The sequence below is a fragment of the Podarcis tiliguerta genome (genome assembly GCF_965153285.1).
Source record: "Podarcis tiliguerta genome assembly, chromosome: 2".
NCBI classification, from domain to species: Eukaryota; Metazoa; Chordata; class Lepidosauria; order Squamata; family Lacertidae; genus Podarcis; species Podarcis tiliguerta.
This window is the reverse complement of record NC_139535.1, coordinates 86,419,860-86,438,444: the sequence shown is the minus strand read 5'-3', so window position 1 is coordinate 86,438,444 and position 18,585 is coordinate 86,419,860. Positions and strand designations below refer to the sequence as shown.

General features: G+C 41.3%; 1 protein-coding gene across 15 annotated transcripts in view; it reads right to left on the bottom strand.

Moving 5' to 3' along the window:
* Positions 1-18,585, bottom strand: part of TNRC6C (trinucleotide repeat containing adaptor 6C) — a 120,829-nt gene that overhangs the window by 23,442 nt on the left and 78,802 nt on the right. For 7 of the 15 annotated variants that reach the window (XR_014508337.1, XR_014508338.1, XM_083428463.1 and 4 more), the window contains 10 exons: positions 14,963-15,169; positions 14,170-14,339; positions 12,843-12,923; positions 12,346-12,403; positions 11,908-12,053; positions 6,253-6,402; positions 3,778-3,924; positions 2,741-2,860; positions 759-842; positions 243-474 (listed from right to left, as the gene is read on the bottom strand). Coding sequence is in view for 13 of the 15 variants with exons in the window: in XM_083428463.1 (XP_083284589.1) it covers positions 243-474; positions 759-842; positions 2,741-2,860; positions 3,778-3,924; positions 6,253-6,402; positions 11,908-12,053; positions 12,346-12,403; positions 12,843-12,923; positions 14,170-14,339; positions 14,963-15,169 (1,395 nt within the window). In the remaining 2 variants the exon portion in view is untranslated. Of the gene's footprint in view, positions 1-242; positions 475-758; positions 843-2,740; positions 2,861-3,777; positions 3,925-6,252; positions 6,403-11,907; positions 12,054-12,345; positions 12,404-12,842; positions 12,924-14,169; positions 14,340-14,962; positions 15,173-18,585 lie in introns of all 15 variants that reach the window. The other 8 variants (XM_083428457.1, XM_083428465.1, XM_083428460.1 and 5 more) reach the window with 3 other exon arrangements.

Here is an 18,585-nt window from a genome sequence, read left to right as displayed (position 1 = left end):
TTTTTTGATGTTGTTATGGTTCAGTTTTAATGGTATTATTATTATTAGCTGCCAGAGAACTTTGTTTTTGGGTAGCATATTAATAAAGATAATAAGTAATTTGGACACAGTTGCCAAATTAGTTAAGAAGCAGGGGTATGCAGGAGAAAAGATTCCAGACTGAAGCAAGTTAAATCACTGTATGTATACATAATTATGTAATTTACATCCTTCTGAACAGGTCCTTAAATAACTGCACATACCAAGGGGGTAAGGAGCAAAGGTGTTCGGTGAAGACTGTTGCTCTTTGGTCTGCAGGTCAGATAGGCCAGGAGCCTGGGGATGGGGTGAAAAGTTATCCATGGCTGATTTGCCTGCAGGGGGGTGCAAAGATAGATGTGGAGGGGGTGGCTGCTGCTTCATAAGCAGGGCCTGGGCCAGCTGGCGCTGGTGCTGCTGGATCTGCTGCTGCATGTTATTGATTGTACGTGCAACCTGGCAGCAAGGAAAAAATAAAACAAAGTAAGCAAATGCTAGATGGAACAAATGTTTGTGGCACTTTATCTAGAACCACTCAGCAGACAATGAATTCACTAGATCAAGAATTAGATGCATCCCAGACATGGTAAGAGAAACTGAAGTCTGTAACCCTCTTGTGATTTATGTCTGCATAAAAGCGTGCAGCACATAGATTTCCTTCACAAATAAGCTTTTTCTTGTAACATGCTAGATTCTTTAGAGGCTTTACATTTGGAACTGGGTCAACAAGTTGCACCTACTTGCTGCTCCTGTTGTCTGATGGGTCCGGAAACATTACGCTGAGCCTGTAACATCTGCTGCTGGATTTGTAAACGTTGGTACGCCTGCAAGTTGAGGAAAAAAAGAAGTCTAAGGTCACAGTGTGAAGAAGCCCAATGGCCTCACTGCAACTGCATTAAATAACATATGAAACAAATGCATGCTCCCAAAGACCTCCTTGCAGGAAGTAACAGACCCAGAGACAGAATTCAGCTCAGACCAAGAGTGCAAACAATACATGGCCAATTAAAGCTATTTAAAACATGATGAGGAAAAGGCATCATCAACTGAATGATTGTTCAAGAAAATGTAAACACGGAGATGCAAATAGAGTGTTGGTAGCATGTGAGAGAACTAATCACAAAGGCCCAGGGTAGACAAAACATTTAATCAGGGTTTGTGCTAATTCTGCTCTCTTAATCCTGGTTTAGAACTCAAGTTAACAGGAACACTGTGGTGCAGAGGTTGCCCACAAGGTGCTTGTTAAAGGTCTTAATAAATATCCCCTTTAAAAACCCCTCAGACTTTTTGCCTTTCTTGTTCAATTCTGTCTGCACGACTCCACCTCTCCTACACTGAGCATGCCCCCTTAAACATGCCCACATCTCACTGGGTGCCAAGTTGCTCTCTGTGAGCAAGTGTAGTGGTGGCTGATGTATATACTTTCCCCCCTTTGATGGGGTGGCCACGGGGTCAGGGGCATGCCACACCATTTTGTGTTGCTGTCTCTTTTTCCTCTGTAGCAAGGTATGTCATGCCCCCACTCCCGCAGTTATTTGGTATTATGCTACATCTCCACAGCAGCCATTTTGTGTTAGGGCCTGTCCTCCTGGCAGCCATTTTGTGACTGACATCCCTAGCACTTTCTCAAAATTCCAAGTGTGTCTACTTGCCCAAAAAGATTAGAGAACCTTTAGCTTGTCAAACTAAGCCCTGGAGCACACATACATTGAGATGATACCAGTGGAATTCATCTGTTGCCTACCTGAAACCCTCTATACAGTCATCCCTCATGTTATGTCTGCTTCATGTTACATTCTTTCAGGTTATGTCCCGCGGCAACCCGGAAGTACCAGAAAGGGTTATTTCCGGGTTTCACAGCTCGTGCATGCGCAGAAGTGGCGAATTGCAACCTGCGCGTGCGCAGACGTGCCGCTGTGGGTTGCACACTTTTCATGTTGCAAACGGGCCTCCGGAACGGATCCTGTTCACAATCAGAGGTTCACTGTACCATGCTCACTGTACCATGGTTCAAACCATACATTCACACCTGGTCTCTGGCTGGCGCTTCAGCTTATTTAAGGTATTTATACCACTGTTGTTATGTCTGTACATACTCCTGTATGCTCACAAAACTGAATTAAAAAGAAGTTCTATATTTATAACATGGGGCAGTTTTCTCAAAACCTAAGATTAGTTGTTGCCATTGGGTACATTGAATTCTACACTGGTATCTTAATATCTGGAAGACTGGGTCCTAGAAAGATTTGGTTTGCAATAACTTTGAAAGGTTTGCAATAAAATACATGCATATTAAGGACATGACTGATTGCACAAATGAATGGAAATAATGCTCCATTGCATCTACTGGTGAAGAAGTATTGCAGAATATCAATTTTATTAGATTAGCATACAATACAAAAACAACAACACAGGAATCTATCAGAAATATTGTAGAATTCTGAGTAATACTAGTGGTACCAGAGGTTGTTTTTGAGGTTACAGTCCTATACATGTGTTTCAGAAGTTAAGTTTAGAACAATCCAATGGTAATGAGCAAAGAATTTAGTCTTTATCATACTAGAAGTATCAAGCAACTTTTAAGATTCAAGTAGGTATATAAATTCACTTTCAGAACCAAGTCTAATCATCATTTCTGAAGTGAACATGCCCATTCATGTGGCTTTAAATGCAAGATTTTCTTTCTGGATTTATAGCTTTCTCACTGTGGCTTTTAACTCACCAGCTGCAGCTGATAGAGCTGGTTCAACATCGTCATATGCTGAGGATTAATTGGCGAGGTTAATAGTGCAGGATTGAGACCAATGTTTTTTGCTGCAAACTGCAAAAGCTGTGCTTGAACCTGGAGAAAAAGAATGTAAGAGGTGAATATTCATTACTACAGCTGTGTTAGTTACAGGTCTGAACTCCTTGCAGAGTTGAAACAAGACAATTCCAAAGAAAGTGGTTTTTAGGTACTTGCTGTGATTTTTGTTTAATAGAAAGCTATGTGTAGAAGTTGAAAGCAAACACAACATATCACAGCAAAATAAACCTTCATTCCAGAACTGTTCATCCTTTCTAAATCTGACACATAAAATATAAATACTTGAGAGTTGTATCCAACCAACTCATTGTATGTGTCTAACAACTTCTGCAAGTGCCACACAAATTCCTCTCCCTCTTCTCCCCCCCAGAACTGCTCCAGAGGGTTGAGGGAACCCCCAAGGCAGATTTGGGGTGTGTGCAGGGGCAGGAAAGGGAGAGGAAGTTCCACCCTGTTCACAAAAGTCATTCCACACATGCAATGATTTAGTAGGGTACAACCTGAGTCACTAATAACTTTCCCACAACATGCTATTTTTTGTAATTCAAATAAACTGGCATGGCAACTTAAAAACTCTGTGGCATTTCTCTACACATGGTACCTTTCATAGAAGTGTATTGTGTAAGTGTGGTTGTGTCAATATTTTATGTTGCATTATTCCAATTGGCACTATCAGCCATCTCTAGGTGCAGATAACTTTAAGAATATATTATTTTTTCTTCCATTTAAGTGTTCCACTCAATATGCATTAGTTATGGCACAGAAATGGCCATCGCCAGGGATACAACCATTTTTGCAAAACTGAGGAGCCGGTGAGGAGGAGAAACCTGCCTCCTGACCTCACCGACAACCCAAGTGCTAACCGCTAGGCCCTTGTTTTCCAACTGCCAGTGGTTAATGACACCTGGGTTTGCATCCCTGGCTATCACTAATGCTACAGAGCTCAATCTAACCTGAGGGGAGAGAAACTGAGGCACTTGAGCACGAAGACTAGGCTGGGATGAGTTAAGAGGTTGCACTGGCGGTTGCTGCGGCTGTTGCATGGTCCTGGCTTGTGCTGCTCCGCTATTGCCAAACATACCCAGATTGCCACTCGGTATCTGTGGGATGACAAGGTTAGAAGATTTAAGTTTCACAATTTTATAGCTTGTGACAGTCACTGTAGGCTAGCTCAAGACATTAGCAAACAAAGGAGCTCTCATGCAGATTAGCAGCAGGGTTTAAAGCAATGATGGTCAAACTTCGCCCGCCAGCTGTTTTGGGACTACAATTCCCATCATCCCTTACCACTGGTCCTGTTAGCTAGGGGTGATGGGAGTTGTAGTCCCAAAACAGCTGGAGGGCCAAGTATGGCCATCACTGGTTTAAAGTATAGCAAACTGAAACATCAGTAGGCATGTACCATCGGTAGGAGTTTGGCACAAATACATCAGTTGACTTAAATTACTCACGCAGCCAACCATGTTCACTTTGTGGAAGCAGCTTCCTTTGGAAAGATGATGGTGTGGACAAAACTGCACCTAATTCAGTCAAACCTTGGCAAATGCCCCTAGAAGAAGGCTAGTAATAATGCCACTGAAAGTGCTGCAACAGCATGGGGATCTGCTATAGAAATTGCTTATCAAATGCAATGCAAGCAACTGGATGCAGATACAAATAGCCACCCTTAAAGGTAGTTGCATGTCTAAAGCAGGCTTAAATTTCGCTTTCAAAATGAGTCAATCATGATCTACATGTATGTGAATTAACTTTATCTAGGAAATGACTTTTCTCCCCTGGACATATAGTGTAAAGCTTTCCCCTCTAGTTTCAGTAAAAAAAAATTAAAAATACATTGCACATGTGGAATGTATGTCATAAAAATATAGATTTGGGTACTGGAATGCTTTGGGCATCCTGCTTGACCATTGTTTGCCCTTCCTAATGGTCGTGCCTGAGCAGAAGGGAGGCAGCTTCTTCATATTATGCTAAACTATAGTTAAGTGTGATGTCCAAATGTGGCCAAAGTAAAAATGAATTACTATTATTCTAATAAGTTTGGGTCAACATTCCAGCTTATCCTTTTATCACCTTCGCTTTAAAAACAGAAACAAAAACCACTTGTACCATGTAGTTTCCTGATTATCAACTATGACACATAGTTCCAATTTGGGGGGCTTTTTAGCTCATGCAAAAGGCAACTGGGGCATGTGAAACAAATTATGTATGGTGTCGAGAAACTGGATAGTCTCACAGTATTAGAACCTGGGATAATCCATTGAAGCTGAATGGTAGGAGATTCAAGACAGACAAACTTATTTACACAGTGATTGATGCCACCCTGGATAGCTTAGAGGGTGAATAGACAAATTCATGGATCATAAGACTATCAACAGCTATACTGTACATTATCTCCAACCTCCAATATGCCTCTGAATACCAGTTACAGGGGAACACAAGTAGGAGAGTGCTAAGGAACTTCTGTTTTGCTTGTGGGCTTGGCCACTGTAGGAACAGGATGCTGGCATTTAACAATACCTAGCCAGCTCAAATACAGTGGTACCTCTGGTTACGATGCTTCTGGTTATGGATGCTTCGGGTTACGAACTCTGCTAACCCAGAAGTAGCTGCTCCTGGTTGCGAACCTTGCTGCAGGATGTAAAGTGAAATTGTGTGCCAGAGCACACAGCGGGAGGCCCCATTAGTGAAAGCGCGCCTCAGGATAAGAATGGTTTCAGCTTAAGAGCGGACCTCCGGAATGAATTAAGTTCGTAACTAGAGGTACCACTGTATAAATAATTTGGTCCATAGGTTTTAGAGCACAGCGTTGACATTATAGTGTAAGCAATGGCAAAAGGGCAAATATTTGGTTTCTCTAGTCAAGTGCTCTATCATCTAGACTTGGAAGCGGCACCAAATGTGTGGATTGGACAGTTAAAAATGAATACTGGTCCTGTTCCACCTAACAAGCACATACTGCAACCAAGAAAGCTTGAGGGTGGGGGAGAAGAGTGATATAAAGGCCCCAGTATAGGGAAACCTTTCAACGTGTATGAGCTGAGAAGGCGAAGAGGAAGTAAGCAAGAGCGGCAAGAGCTATGAGCGGCAAGAAGTATGGTCTGTGTGAGGATGGGAAGGAGTGCCAGTGTGCAGGGACGCTGCGGGATGCACCAGAGGAGAAAAGGAACCAACAACAAAGACGGGAGGAACTGCAGGGAAGCAAGGGCAAGTTCTATAGCTAAGGACCTTTGGGAATCTTGGCGTGCAGTAACAAAACTGTCATTTGAAATACGCCTCAATGACAAGTTGATTTTTGACTTTTCATTCACTTCTTTACGTTTGAGAAAAAGGAGCCTTAAAATGAAAAGCAAAGCCAAACAAATATCTTGCTGACTAGCAAGCGCAAGCGTACCGACATTCAAATAACTGTCACTCTTAAGATACCTTACCTGTCTAGAAGAATTCAAGTTTTGCATGCCCAGCCCTGAGGCAATCCCACCCAGGGTCTGATTAGGGAGTGCACTGTTTGAAAGGGGGAGCTTCAGGCTTGGTGAAGGCAAAAATGGTGAAGTAGTGGGCTCTTCCACTAGGCCGCCATCCTGATTGAAAAAAGAAAGGGTGAGCTGTGTGCAGTGTCCAGGTACAGACAGTGCACAGAACAGTTTCCCATGGAAATATAAGTGGAACATGGATGAATAAAAGTTCAAAATATTGTTTAAAAAGGCATGAGGAATATATAATGAAAAGTATGGGGTGGAAGGGAGAAGAAAAAGAGAAACAGAATTTAGATACTGTTTGTCTTTACTTTTTGCTTTGCATTTTGTAAATCTATAACTGAACAGTATTCTGTAGTATGAAAAATGGCAGGCACAAAAAGGGATGCTTGTTGTAACATTTTAAAAATAGGAATGTTACAGGGCAACCGATCACTTGCCTCAAGAGGAATGGCAAGAACACCCGCACAAGACAGACTTCTGTCTGATCATTACTTCCATGCCCACTTCATTTCCTCTCTTTTCTCTCAATTACAAAATAAAACAAAAGGGGAGGCGTTGGAGGACAAAAGGACATTCAATTCTTCTGAAAACCCTGATTGCATTTTTGGAACACTGCCATAAGCCAAAGTGGAAACAGACTTATGAAGAAAGTTAAAAATTACAGGAGTTTCAGAATGCTTTCTTCACTGATACTTTGGTAATATACATAATCAACAATTCCAATTTTAGGTAGTGTTCTAAATTGCAAATCAGCTGTTGAGAAAACTTGTTCCATTAATCTTCTGTGTCATCTACAGTTTGGTACATGACAGACATTAAACTATTTTTAAACATTAGCATAGTAATCAGTATGTAAACAAACATCTGCTATTGAATGCAGGTGTATAACAATTTATTTTTAAATCAGTTACCAATTTGAGGGATGAGGAAGATGACAAGGGGGCTGCTATGTTGACAGTGTCCTAGTCTGAATGCCATGTTTTAGAGCGAATCGGAATTTTCAAAGAATTCTGTATTGTCAACTGCAGCCCCAAGCATATTCCAGTTTATATGCATATAGGTTTCACTGGCATGAGTAGGACTTGAATAAGTGGGCTGAATTTTGTGTCTAATTCTTCAGCTTTGTCATAGCATAAACAAAAACCAAATTGTAACCCACCCAACCCAACCAATTTCCAGTTAAAAAATTCTTCAAAGAATTGGGAGCAAGAACATCCCATAAATTGGTGAGTTCATACGTAACACTTCTAATCCCTCAAGAAATAAGATTATCTCCTCCCTCCCTTGCATGCTCAGAGTCAATTAAGTTTTGAACCAGGAAAGTCATGACCTAAGTGCTGTCAAGCTGGTTTGTGCATATTCTCCAAACTATTACTGGAAATCACAACTTAAAGTTGGTTCCTGGTTCTTGTTTCAAGGTCAGCCACAAACCATAGTTTGTCGATTTGGATGAAATGGCAAACAACAATTTGCCTAAAAGATGGGAAGGAGGAAATGCCATACTAAAGAGGAAGGGGCTTGCACAAAGCTTATTCCCAATAATCCAAACCATGGTTTGGAAGATTGGACACATTATATGTGAAATAATCCAAAATATCAAGAAGAAAACCTTACAGCTGAAGCTTTAGGTGGAGGAGGCTTGGGAAGTAATCTCATCTGTCTAAGTCTATCTAGGAGGCCATCTTCCACTGACCTGTTCTAGGGGTATTCTGCTCTTCCCCCAAAAAATGTATTTTTCTGTGTATAGCTAGTGTCTTTGGGGTTTAATGCAGGGTAAACACAGTGGGCCAGTGTGGACATAAGCTAAACCGTGATATAGTGTTACAAATTCATGAGCCAGGATACTTCCAACATTCATCAAGTGCCAGTTCAGAAACATCTGCTAATCACAATCCCTTGTTATGTCATACTTGAGAAAAACCTGTGCAAATGCTAGTTAGTGAGCAAGCTGGTATCATAAACGACAATTATACCCTGGGTTTGTCTGAACTAACCAGAGTTCTTAGAGTCTGAACATAACATAACGGTTAATTTAACATCAAAAGAGAAAGTTTTCAATCACCTCTTCTCGTATGCAAGAGGAGAAAAGGTAGAGTGCATAAATTGTGCATGTATTTTTTCCCTTAAAATGTTAAGTGGTATATTAATTATGTAAATAAATAAACACTGTACATGGTTCCTGGGGCTATTGGTTCCTCCCCTTCCTCATGGCTTCCCCCATCCTACTGACATCCTCACTGTATAATAATACAGATGTCTTCTGAAAACTTCTTTATTTCCACAAGCCTACCTAGATGTATAATTTATTTGGGTATATTTGTTTTAATTTTATCTGTGTTTTATTGATAATTATCATATTATGTTCACTGCTTAGAGGTTTTTCTATATATATATAAAAAACCCTGAACTGCAACAATCCATGAAGTTGGCAATCAGCCCCACACATGAGCTCAGAGGCCCAAGTACAGAGTGTGGGAGTTACAAGTTTCTTTAAATAAGAGGCTCTAGCCAGTGGGATATATGTTCCGAGACCCTCAGCTCACATGCATGCCTGCCTGTCTCAATCTCATTCTCCTCAACACAGCTAGACAAGGAGAATGATTAGGAAGGGAAGGAGCAGGTTATGTTGGGAGGCACTGAAGATCAATGAGAAAGGAATGAAAGTAAGTGATAAGAACAGGCATAGGCAGACTCGGCCCTCCAGATGTTTTGGAACTACAACTCCCATCATCCCTAGCTAACAGGACCAGTGGTCAGGGATGATGGGAATTGTAGTCCCAAAACATCTGGAGGGCAGAGTTTGCCTATGCCTGGACAAGAAGGACAAAGTGAGTCCTTGGTGAGGCGAATGAGACAACAGTAAGAGGGTGTGTGTGTGTGTGTGTGTGTGTGTATAGACTTACTTTTGAAACTGAACAGCAGGAGCCACAAGAAAAGAAGGTAGTGTGGGAAAAGGGGACTGCAAATTTAATCTGTGTGTGAGAGAACTGTGGAAGAGAAAGTGAATGTATGAGTATGGTGCATGCTTCTGTACATGTGTAAATAGATGGCTGGGGATTTCCATGTGTGAAAAGAGAAGGAATGGATTTTTGTTGGGTTGAGAGGGAGAAAAACAGAGGTGTGTCTGCACACTTTGGGCTTTGGCCCTGCCCACTGCCCTCACATGGTCTTCAGCCACTTTTTCTTCCAATAAATGCAGCTCTTCACTTATAAAAGGTTGTTCACTTCAATGCTAAGCTATTCTTTGGCATTACCTTTCAACTGGCCTACATTTATGAATGTGCAGTGTATGTGCTGTGGAGCAATTAATATAGAAGTAAGAACAGGGGCTTCTACCGCTACACTGTGCCTGTCTGGAAGAACGATAGTAAACAAAAGCATGTCTTTCCCGCCCCTACTGGTTTAGTATCACAGACTGCAGCAGGGTGCTGAGCAAAGGTTCTGCCCCTTGTGGAGCCAGATTATTCTCTGATGCTTAAATATCCCCTTCCGCAGGCAAATATTCTACAAGTAAAAGCCTGAAGTCATGTGGAAAAAAATCTCAATTTTGCTGTGTACTTTGCAAATAATTATAGCTTCACGAGTGTATGCATGCTCTTTTGTTAACTTGCTAAAAGCAGTAATTTTACAGCTAATTTGCATCATCTTCCCACCCACTCACTCAGAAGATTATTAAGTGTCAGGGAATAGCCCATGTTCCTAAAAACGGTGAAATATTGTTCCATGCCAATCAAACATGAAATATCTGTGGAGTCCTAAATAAACTCCTGCTAATACAAGTTTTTCTGCCAGCTCCTTGTAGAGGCCCATGAAAAGTTTCTTTATCATCAACCAATGTGATACTTAGTTTAGTGCTGGAAGCTCCACAGATATTTTCTAATCATATCCCCAAGGTCTTTCAGCTCAACATGTTTCACATTCTGCAAGAATATCCGTCATACTCCACAAACTGCAGCTTGCATGACAGTAACAGGTTCAAGGATTTCTTCTGTTCAGGTCATGAGCTGTTTGCTATCCTTTCTTGCCTCTTAAGCAGGAATACTTTTCAGTGTCCTATATATGCCTTCTACTCAGGATTGGTTTGCTCTAAAAACCAAGGTTCCTATTCACATACAAAATATTGTGGAATGCTTAAAAAGTCATTTGCTCTGAAGTTTGGCCTGAAGAAAGCTAGGACATAGCTGGAAGAAGAAAGAAAAGCATTCCTCAGAAGGGGAAAGCGGCCTTAACACTCTAAAGGCCAAAGAAACAGAAATGAGAATGAAATGTTTTGTTGTGACCCATACTCCATAGTCTGATCCTGATGCACAACAGAACTTTCAAGTACTGTATTTAGGTGCAATCCACCCCCACACCTTTATGTGCTAATGCCACATAATAATTATTTTTCCAAGTTATGTTCCTGATTAACAAGAAAAACTTCCTGAAAGTGTCCTATACTAATGGAAAAGGAATTCTGAGCATTTTCAGACTCAAAGGAGCCCTTTTGTACACCAGCGGGGCAAGTCTGGATGGAACACATGGTATTAATTTGTTGTGTTTACAACCCTTAAAAACACAGAGAAGTGTGATACTGTACCTAGAACTGTAAACTGTAGAAAAGCTGGTCTTTTCATAAACAAATAAAGGCACTTGCTAAGCACTTAATAATTTTAGAAATAAAGTTGGGGATGCATATGATGATTACTTTATCTTGATGTCTCAATTACAGACTCCAAAAGAAGTGTTCTTCCTGGAGTCTTATTCTCTGGAGCATTACAAATTGCCATGGCCTGAGATGGGATTTTGGATGTGGTAGATGTGTCAGTGCAATGTTAGTGCATGTGGTGCCCTCCAGATATTTTTATTCTACAGCTCGCATCATCCCTGAGCATTGGCCATGCTGGCTGGGGCTGATGCGAGTTGGAGCCCAACAACATCTGGATGGCAGCCCATTGGTTGCTCCTGTACTAGAGTGTCTAAGGACAAACCTATAAGAGAAGCTCCATGTAGTGGCTGAGCCTTTTTTAATTATTCAATGTATTTGGGAAAGTTTAAAAGCTACTACTGGTGTCTCTCGATTACTTGGCAAAAGACAAGAGAAATAAATTATGTTTTTCATGTTTCACATATCCACACTGCAAGAGGATGTCTCAGCTCAATATTTATTGTTGATATGGCACCACTGAGGTACAACACTGAGGTTCCTCCTCCACAGAGGAACATAAAAAAGATCTCTGCCTTATGGCAAGAATGGGAAACCTGTGGCTCTCCAGATGTTGTTGGACTCCAAATCCCATCAGCTACAGGCAGCAGGGCCAGTGGTCAGGAATCATGAGCTGTAGTCTCAACAAGGTCTGGAGGCCCATAGGTTAGCCAGCCCTGCTAGAAAAGAACAGCTGAAAACAGCAAGTGGCGATATTGTGCTAATGCCAAATGTCTACACCTGCAGATGAAATAGGACATCTCACTCTCCAGTAACTATGCTTTCTTTTACTAGTAAGCTAAGAAGTAAAGGGAGCAGACTCATGAGGCAAAACAGTACATTTACCTGCCCCACCCACATTTTCCAGGTTAATCTAACTTTTAGAGTTTCTTCCCACTCTGCTTCCAGAGTGCTGCACCTACCTTGTCAAGGAAGGTGGGGCGGTCCATGGAAGACTCTTTGGAGATCGGTGGTGGGCGGCAGCCAAGGGGTTTGGTGACCATTCCATTGTAGTCAGCCACACCCATTCCACGCTTGTCCATTTCCACCTTCTTTTCCAGCAGAGCACCTGCAAAAAGTAAACACAATATGAAGACACCAAAGAAAATGAGGGAAATGTCCCTAAATCAAGACAAAATGACTGTTGTACTGATACAACTATTGCTACACTCCCACTGATATTAATACACTTCATACTTGAAATTTAAAATGCATTTTGTCTTTTAAAACACTAAGATTGGCACTTGATAATTTACAACCAACTCGATCCTTTGACATAATGCTGCTGAGAAAAGTGATGCAAATTTCATTGTAACAGATCAACCCTCGCAGATGTCTATTTCAGTTACAAAAATACTTACTCATGGCCTGATCTAGATTCATACTGTTACTCTTCAAGGCCTCTTCTGCTGGCTCTCTCTGCAAAAATGAGAAATTGATTTTTTTCACAACTATGAAACACAATGTAGATTTTACATGAACTGTAAAACAGGTGCAAGGTGAGACATACCTAGAGCTTTCAAACCATTCATCTGGTTGAAACAGAGGAATTTTGCAATCAAGTCAGTAATATATATGTAAAATTTGGAGCGAGATGGATTTGCTAGGAGCCATGATTCAGAGCACCTTACAGCAACTACCTCCTCTCTTAAGACATCATAATCTGACATGATGATTTTGGCTGGGACTTATGTGAGCTTGGGTCCACCAGCATCTGGGGGGCTACAGGTTCCTCATCACTGCTTAACACCATGAAGCCAAAGCCAGAGGACATACTATCACATGAATATTCCTGGACTAGAACCACATGATGGATGAGCTAGAAATTTAATAAATAAACAAACCAAATGTTACTCACTGGGAAGCCCATGTCTGTGAGCTGTTTTATCAGACGGTTCATGATCCAGGCCTCATCTTGCTTACTAGATGTCTTCATGCCCTGAGAAAATTAATTGAGAGGAAAAATGGAAAACTTTTAAACAAGAAAACCCTACACTCAATTTAATTCAACAGGACTTACTTCTAGGTAACAGTATATAGGATTGCAGTCTAAATTTCTTTATTTGTCATATTTATTGCAGGGAAAGAGAATGAAAATCCACATGAAGTCATTCCATATAAATATTGCATGAATGTGAGACGGCTTGGGTGCAATGTTAAACCATTGTATAGTGTTGGGTTAGGCAACATGGTGCCCTCCAGATGTTGTTGAACTATAAGTCCCATTAACCCCAGCCAGTATGGCCAATGGCCGGGGATGATGGAGGTTGTAATCCAACAACATCTGGAGGGCACCACATTGTCTACCTCAGATATAATACTACATGCATGAGCTGTGGCATGTTTTGGGTTCACACCAGAGGGGGAACTATGTTTCTTCTTGTCAGAAAAGCAGTTTGGATGTAAAGGAAATATATTACTCTATGGTTAAGCATGGCTGGGCATCACACCCACAAGTTGCAGCAAGCTTCCTCTTTTGTGCAAAGGTAGAAAAAGTAGGGAACGTCTGTTTTTGATTTTAAATTAACCGGTTCCCTGGTTAGTTTAAACTCGTTAGGTCAAATAAGCCAGGATCAAACAAATGGTTTCTGATCCTGGCTTGTTCACTAACTGGAATTTTTGCCACCTAAAATTCCTTAAGTGTGGATGCAAGGAGGAACTCAGGTTACTTTAAAGCTGGAAGTGGAGGCTTTCAGGTTTACACAAATCTCATACAATCAGCTGAGAAAGATTCCTACTTTCTACCTAATTTGTTGGACAGCAGAGAAATAGCTTATCACACTTGTTAGCAAGCAGACATGCAATATGACCTGCAAACCTCTTGTGTCCCTTATTTGTCAGAACTCATTCTGACTATGTGGTCTTTGCATAAACGTTGAAATACTGCAAAAATCAGATCTGTTTGTTTCTGTAAAGAACACGTGATTGGCATCTACAGCAGGGTGCAAAGGAATCTGTTAGGCAGGGCCATAGCATAGCAACTGATTCTCTAGTCCATTCCAGCTTTCCAACACCATTTGAACAAGACAAGTGATGGTAACTACAGGATAACAATCTTATTGTAGTGCTTTTTGAAAATGATGACTTTCATACTTTTATAAAACAGTTTGATAAAGTATAAAAAATTAAGTGCATGAACCATCTCATCTTACTGATTTTTATAACCCAGCTGTGCTTAGTCCTACCTTTTGAAGTCCTTTCTTTGGAGCATTTCCCCAGGAGCTACAAGAGGAATTACTCTCTTGTGAAGCAGTATTATTCCACATATCTCCTTCTTCATCTTCCCACTGACTTGTACTGAGATTTACTTCATCTCCACCACCGCCCCAGCCTTCTTGCATAGAAGATTTAGAAGCTGTAGGAGGAATGGAACATTTCAGTTGACCTTCCTATACTTTAAAATCTATGGGCTTCGTTCACATGTATCAGTCAAGACTTAGCACAAACATGTGGGCTCTCGCTGCGAAGGCAGCAACCACTTTGCTCCTCCCTCCAGCACTGCTGCACCACTGTGAGCCAAATCATGGATTGGCTTAGTGGCTTATTCATCTGAACCTAGGCCTTTGATTTGTCTCATTCCAAATCATGAATGACAAGCCATTGTTCGGAGTGAGAAAAACCACGAGCCTGGGTTCAGGAAACACACTAAGCCAAATCACAAGAAGCTGACAGCAGGAGTAATGTGGCCACTATTCCCTCCCTAGGACCCCAGATGCTCAGATCACACTAAGCATTATGTGCGAGTCAATATATTTGGAAATTTTTTCGAGCTTGTTCTGTATTTTACTGCTACATCTATTTGGAGAGCTTATGTCTGAATTAATAAAAAGAGCATAGGTTATACATGTTGGCCTGTTGTTGGTTGTACAAGTGATCAAGCAGAATACCTGTTTAAGCTAAAAAAAAGTAATCTATATGAAAACAGAGCTATAATTCTTCTTGCCAACTCAGCCAAGACAAATCAACACACACACTTACCTGGTTTGCACAGTACTGGGGCAGCAGCTGGTGCACTTGCTCTTCCATATGACCCTGCTGACTCAGCAGAGTTATCTCCCCACCCTGTACCGCTGCTGGGAGGCTTTCCCCATGCTGAAGTGCCATTATCAACTGCAGCAGAAGGGGAGGAAGGCTCTCCCCATGAAGCTTCAGGCTTTGCATGGATAGCAGGCATCTCTCCCCAGCCTGCTGAAATCAGAAATGGGGTGGGGGTGGGGGGAGACATGGTTAGAGGAAACAAAGAAACATAAAATCAACTTTTCAGACTACATCTCCGGAAAGTGTTACGTACATACATACATACATACATACCTAGCTATGGACAACTTTTAAACATGAAGCAATTGGGGGAGAGAGGATTTAATTAAGACAGACACATTTCATTTCCTCTTCAAGAAAGAATATACCTGTGCACAGTAAGAATAACTTGCTGAAATTGTGAAGGAAGTGGTGCCTGCATCATAATAAGAAACAGCACCTGTGGATTCTTTTGGATGACTGAGTCTCAAGCATTCCCTACCTCCTACAAAATGCCAATTGATTATGATAAGAAGACACATCAGATCAGATAAATGAAGATGTAGACACCATAGTGCCCTCCAGATGTTATTGGATAAACTGCCAGGGGCTGATGGGAGATGGACTCAAACAATATCCGGTAGGTACTATCTTGGCTACACCTGGAGTAATGCGTGTCTTGATAACACATATGAAGCAGTTATTAAATCTGGGAACTAAAACCAAAGTGATTTTTAAAGAAATTAGATGATTGGACCACATGCTGAGTATGCCTTGATTTGATCCAGAGCAATAGGTTACTATCAGTGACAGAACGTTATGCGTTTTACAAGGATAACATGGTCATTGGAGGAAGGAGTAAACATGAGAAAAGTAATTTACAACTTGAGATCAGATAATAAACAGAGTTTGCATGCAGTGACTATCTAAATTATTATTGTATGATATAGGGAAGACTCCCCCAGCTTTCACTTATTGTTATGAGATTTCCAAAGAACACTGTCGTTGGGCAGCATGCAGATTCTGTAAAAAATGAAACAAAAGTCCCTGATCAGGAGCCAAGGATGGACTGAGTTGGCTATGGAACATGGTCAGTGGTATCAAAAGTGGATGACAGAGCAGAAGTGGCAGAGTTGCTCTTCCACTGTCCCAATGAAGGTTGCCTTTCCCATATACTGTTACCCCTCACATTGAAAACAGCTCTTCCATGCTACAACTAGGCTTGAAAACACTGTAGCCAGCCGAGGGCTGTTTTCAAGCATAATTGCTGCATGGGCAGCTGCAGCTGATGAGAGGTTAATCCTCCCCATCTTCAGTGTTCATGATCACCTCTGGCAATTAGGTTTGAAACAAGTTGAAATGCTTTCCCAAAAATAGTGATGCATGTGTTCTATGTGTATACTATACGACCGTGTGTGATGTGTGAGAATGTGGGGTGGTTGCAGGAAGATCATCGTTACGATCCGCATCTGCTCGTCCTTTTACAGAATTCTGTCTATCATTCACCATTATCCTCGGTTTCTTACAGCTTATGTATCTTTGTTTAGGGTGGCTTTCTGTAATGTTGGTAAGCTAAGAAGCTTTGAGGCAGAAAAAAGGTCCTGCACCCAAACAGAAACATAGTAATTGCTTTGAGCCATCCTATGTTCCTAAACAGCTTGTACCCTGACTAGGAGTTGGCATCTTAATGATCAGCCCTTCCTTCTCTAGTAAAATCCTCATGCTTCTTTTCCAAAAGGAACCTTTACCACAGGAGGCAACGCTGCAAGGTCAAACGTCATGCTGCTGTTTACCAAAGCCCGGCTCTAATGCAGTAGGTCTGGCTTGGTTAATCACAGACAGCATACATCATTCCACTAATCACCTGGCCGCTAGCCAATAGTGGAGGAAAAATCACTTGTTAGCTTTGGGTCTCAGACCTGTCTTTTTTAAGATAAGTCTTCTCTAAGAGCTGCAGCATGTTGAAGTAACATGATTAATTTTAGATTCTTATTTTGAATTTATTTGCATGGCAGACTTCAAAAAATCAGATTCTGATCTTATCTTATTCAGGCACAAAGAGAAAGGAAATCAAGGCAGAGCTATCTAGAAAATAACATTTGTTAACTGTGTGTGATCTGGGAGCTGTGGTATTGGAAGGTGTTTCCCCATGAGTTTGGTTCAAATCCTTGTTTCATGTTCAAATGGGCAAGTCTTTATTTCCAGGTCTGTGTGTAAAACAGGAGTTACCTCAGGGGTATCCTTACTGTAAGGATACCTAATGGGGGAGGGAAGCCTCTGGCCCGTGGGCCAAATTTGGCCTGACATGGGTCCCAATTTGGTCCCCGAGGCCAACTTCCCCAAATCATGGCCACCTGCCCTATGTATGTGACACCAGGTGTGGGGCAGGTAGAGATGTGGCTAGACTGTTTGGGAACTGTCAAGGTGCTTTTGCCTGCTTTTGTGTGGGATGGGGGTGGTTCTGAGCATTACCAGGATGTTTTCTGTAACCTGGGTATTTTGTAGTGCTCACACCAGTTCTTAGATTTCCATATGTGCCCTTGGGCTCAGAAAAGGACAGTATATTGTGTAATACACTAAGACAAGGGTAGCCAGTGTGGTGGACTGCAACTGCCTTTATTCTTGACCACTGCACAGACTGATTAAGCTGATAGGAGCTACTCCTGCTCCAAGGTATTTTATGGGAGTGAAGCTAACTGCAAAGACTGTGGAAGAGCTACTGGGACTAGCGAGAGGAGGAGAGGACCTGTGAAGTAGCAAAAGGAGGCAAGCTGCCTAAGATAGGAACATAGAAAAGGAGAGAACTGAAGAGTTGATGCCAGATGGAGGTGTTTGTGTAGTGGAGACTGGAGGAAGAGTAGTCCATTCATAAGGCATGGGGAACTTCAAAGATAAGGAAATATAAAGTTGAAAAACAGATTTGAAATAGCCAGCCCAATCTTTGGCTGGATGCCTCTCACATGGAGTTAAAAGGCTTTCCCTCATTTCTGCCTTCATCCTGTGGTCATATATTGACATACATGTTGGCATAGAAGAAATTAAGTCTCATTAATTATTAGAAAGGAAGCTAGAATGCACAATTTAAAGAGCTCTGAGTCTTTGCAACAGTACATTTAACCTCAAGCTGAATACTGCAATTTCCACTGCAACATGTATTCATTTATTAAGTACAAAGAAAGAGGGACCAGCTTCCCTGGGTTCTCTTTAAATTCAATAATAATGATTAATCACTACCAATCTGTAATGTATAAGCCATTTTGTTAAATACATTGTGTTTTGAGCCACACAATGTTATGTAAATTATTACGCACAACAAGGGAGTTCATGCCCTGGCAAATTACATGTAATTACATGAAAACAATAACATGTGTTAAGACACCCATAGTTTGTAAAGTTCTCAAGAGATCAAATCAGGTGCAAAAAATTGCAGTGTTGAATATGACGGCAGTTAGTTAGAAAAATCTTTAAACAGTAACTTGGGTATTGCTGACGTTTGAATCCCTGAAACAATTCAAACTCCACTGGGGGTTTCAGAAGGGTTATGTATATTTGCATTTCTTAAGTAACACACTCTCTCTCACATA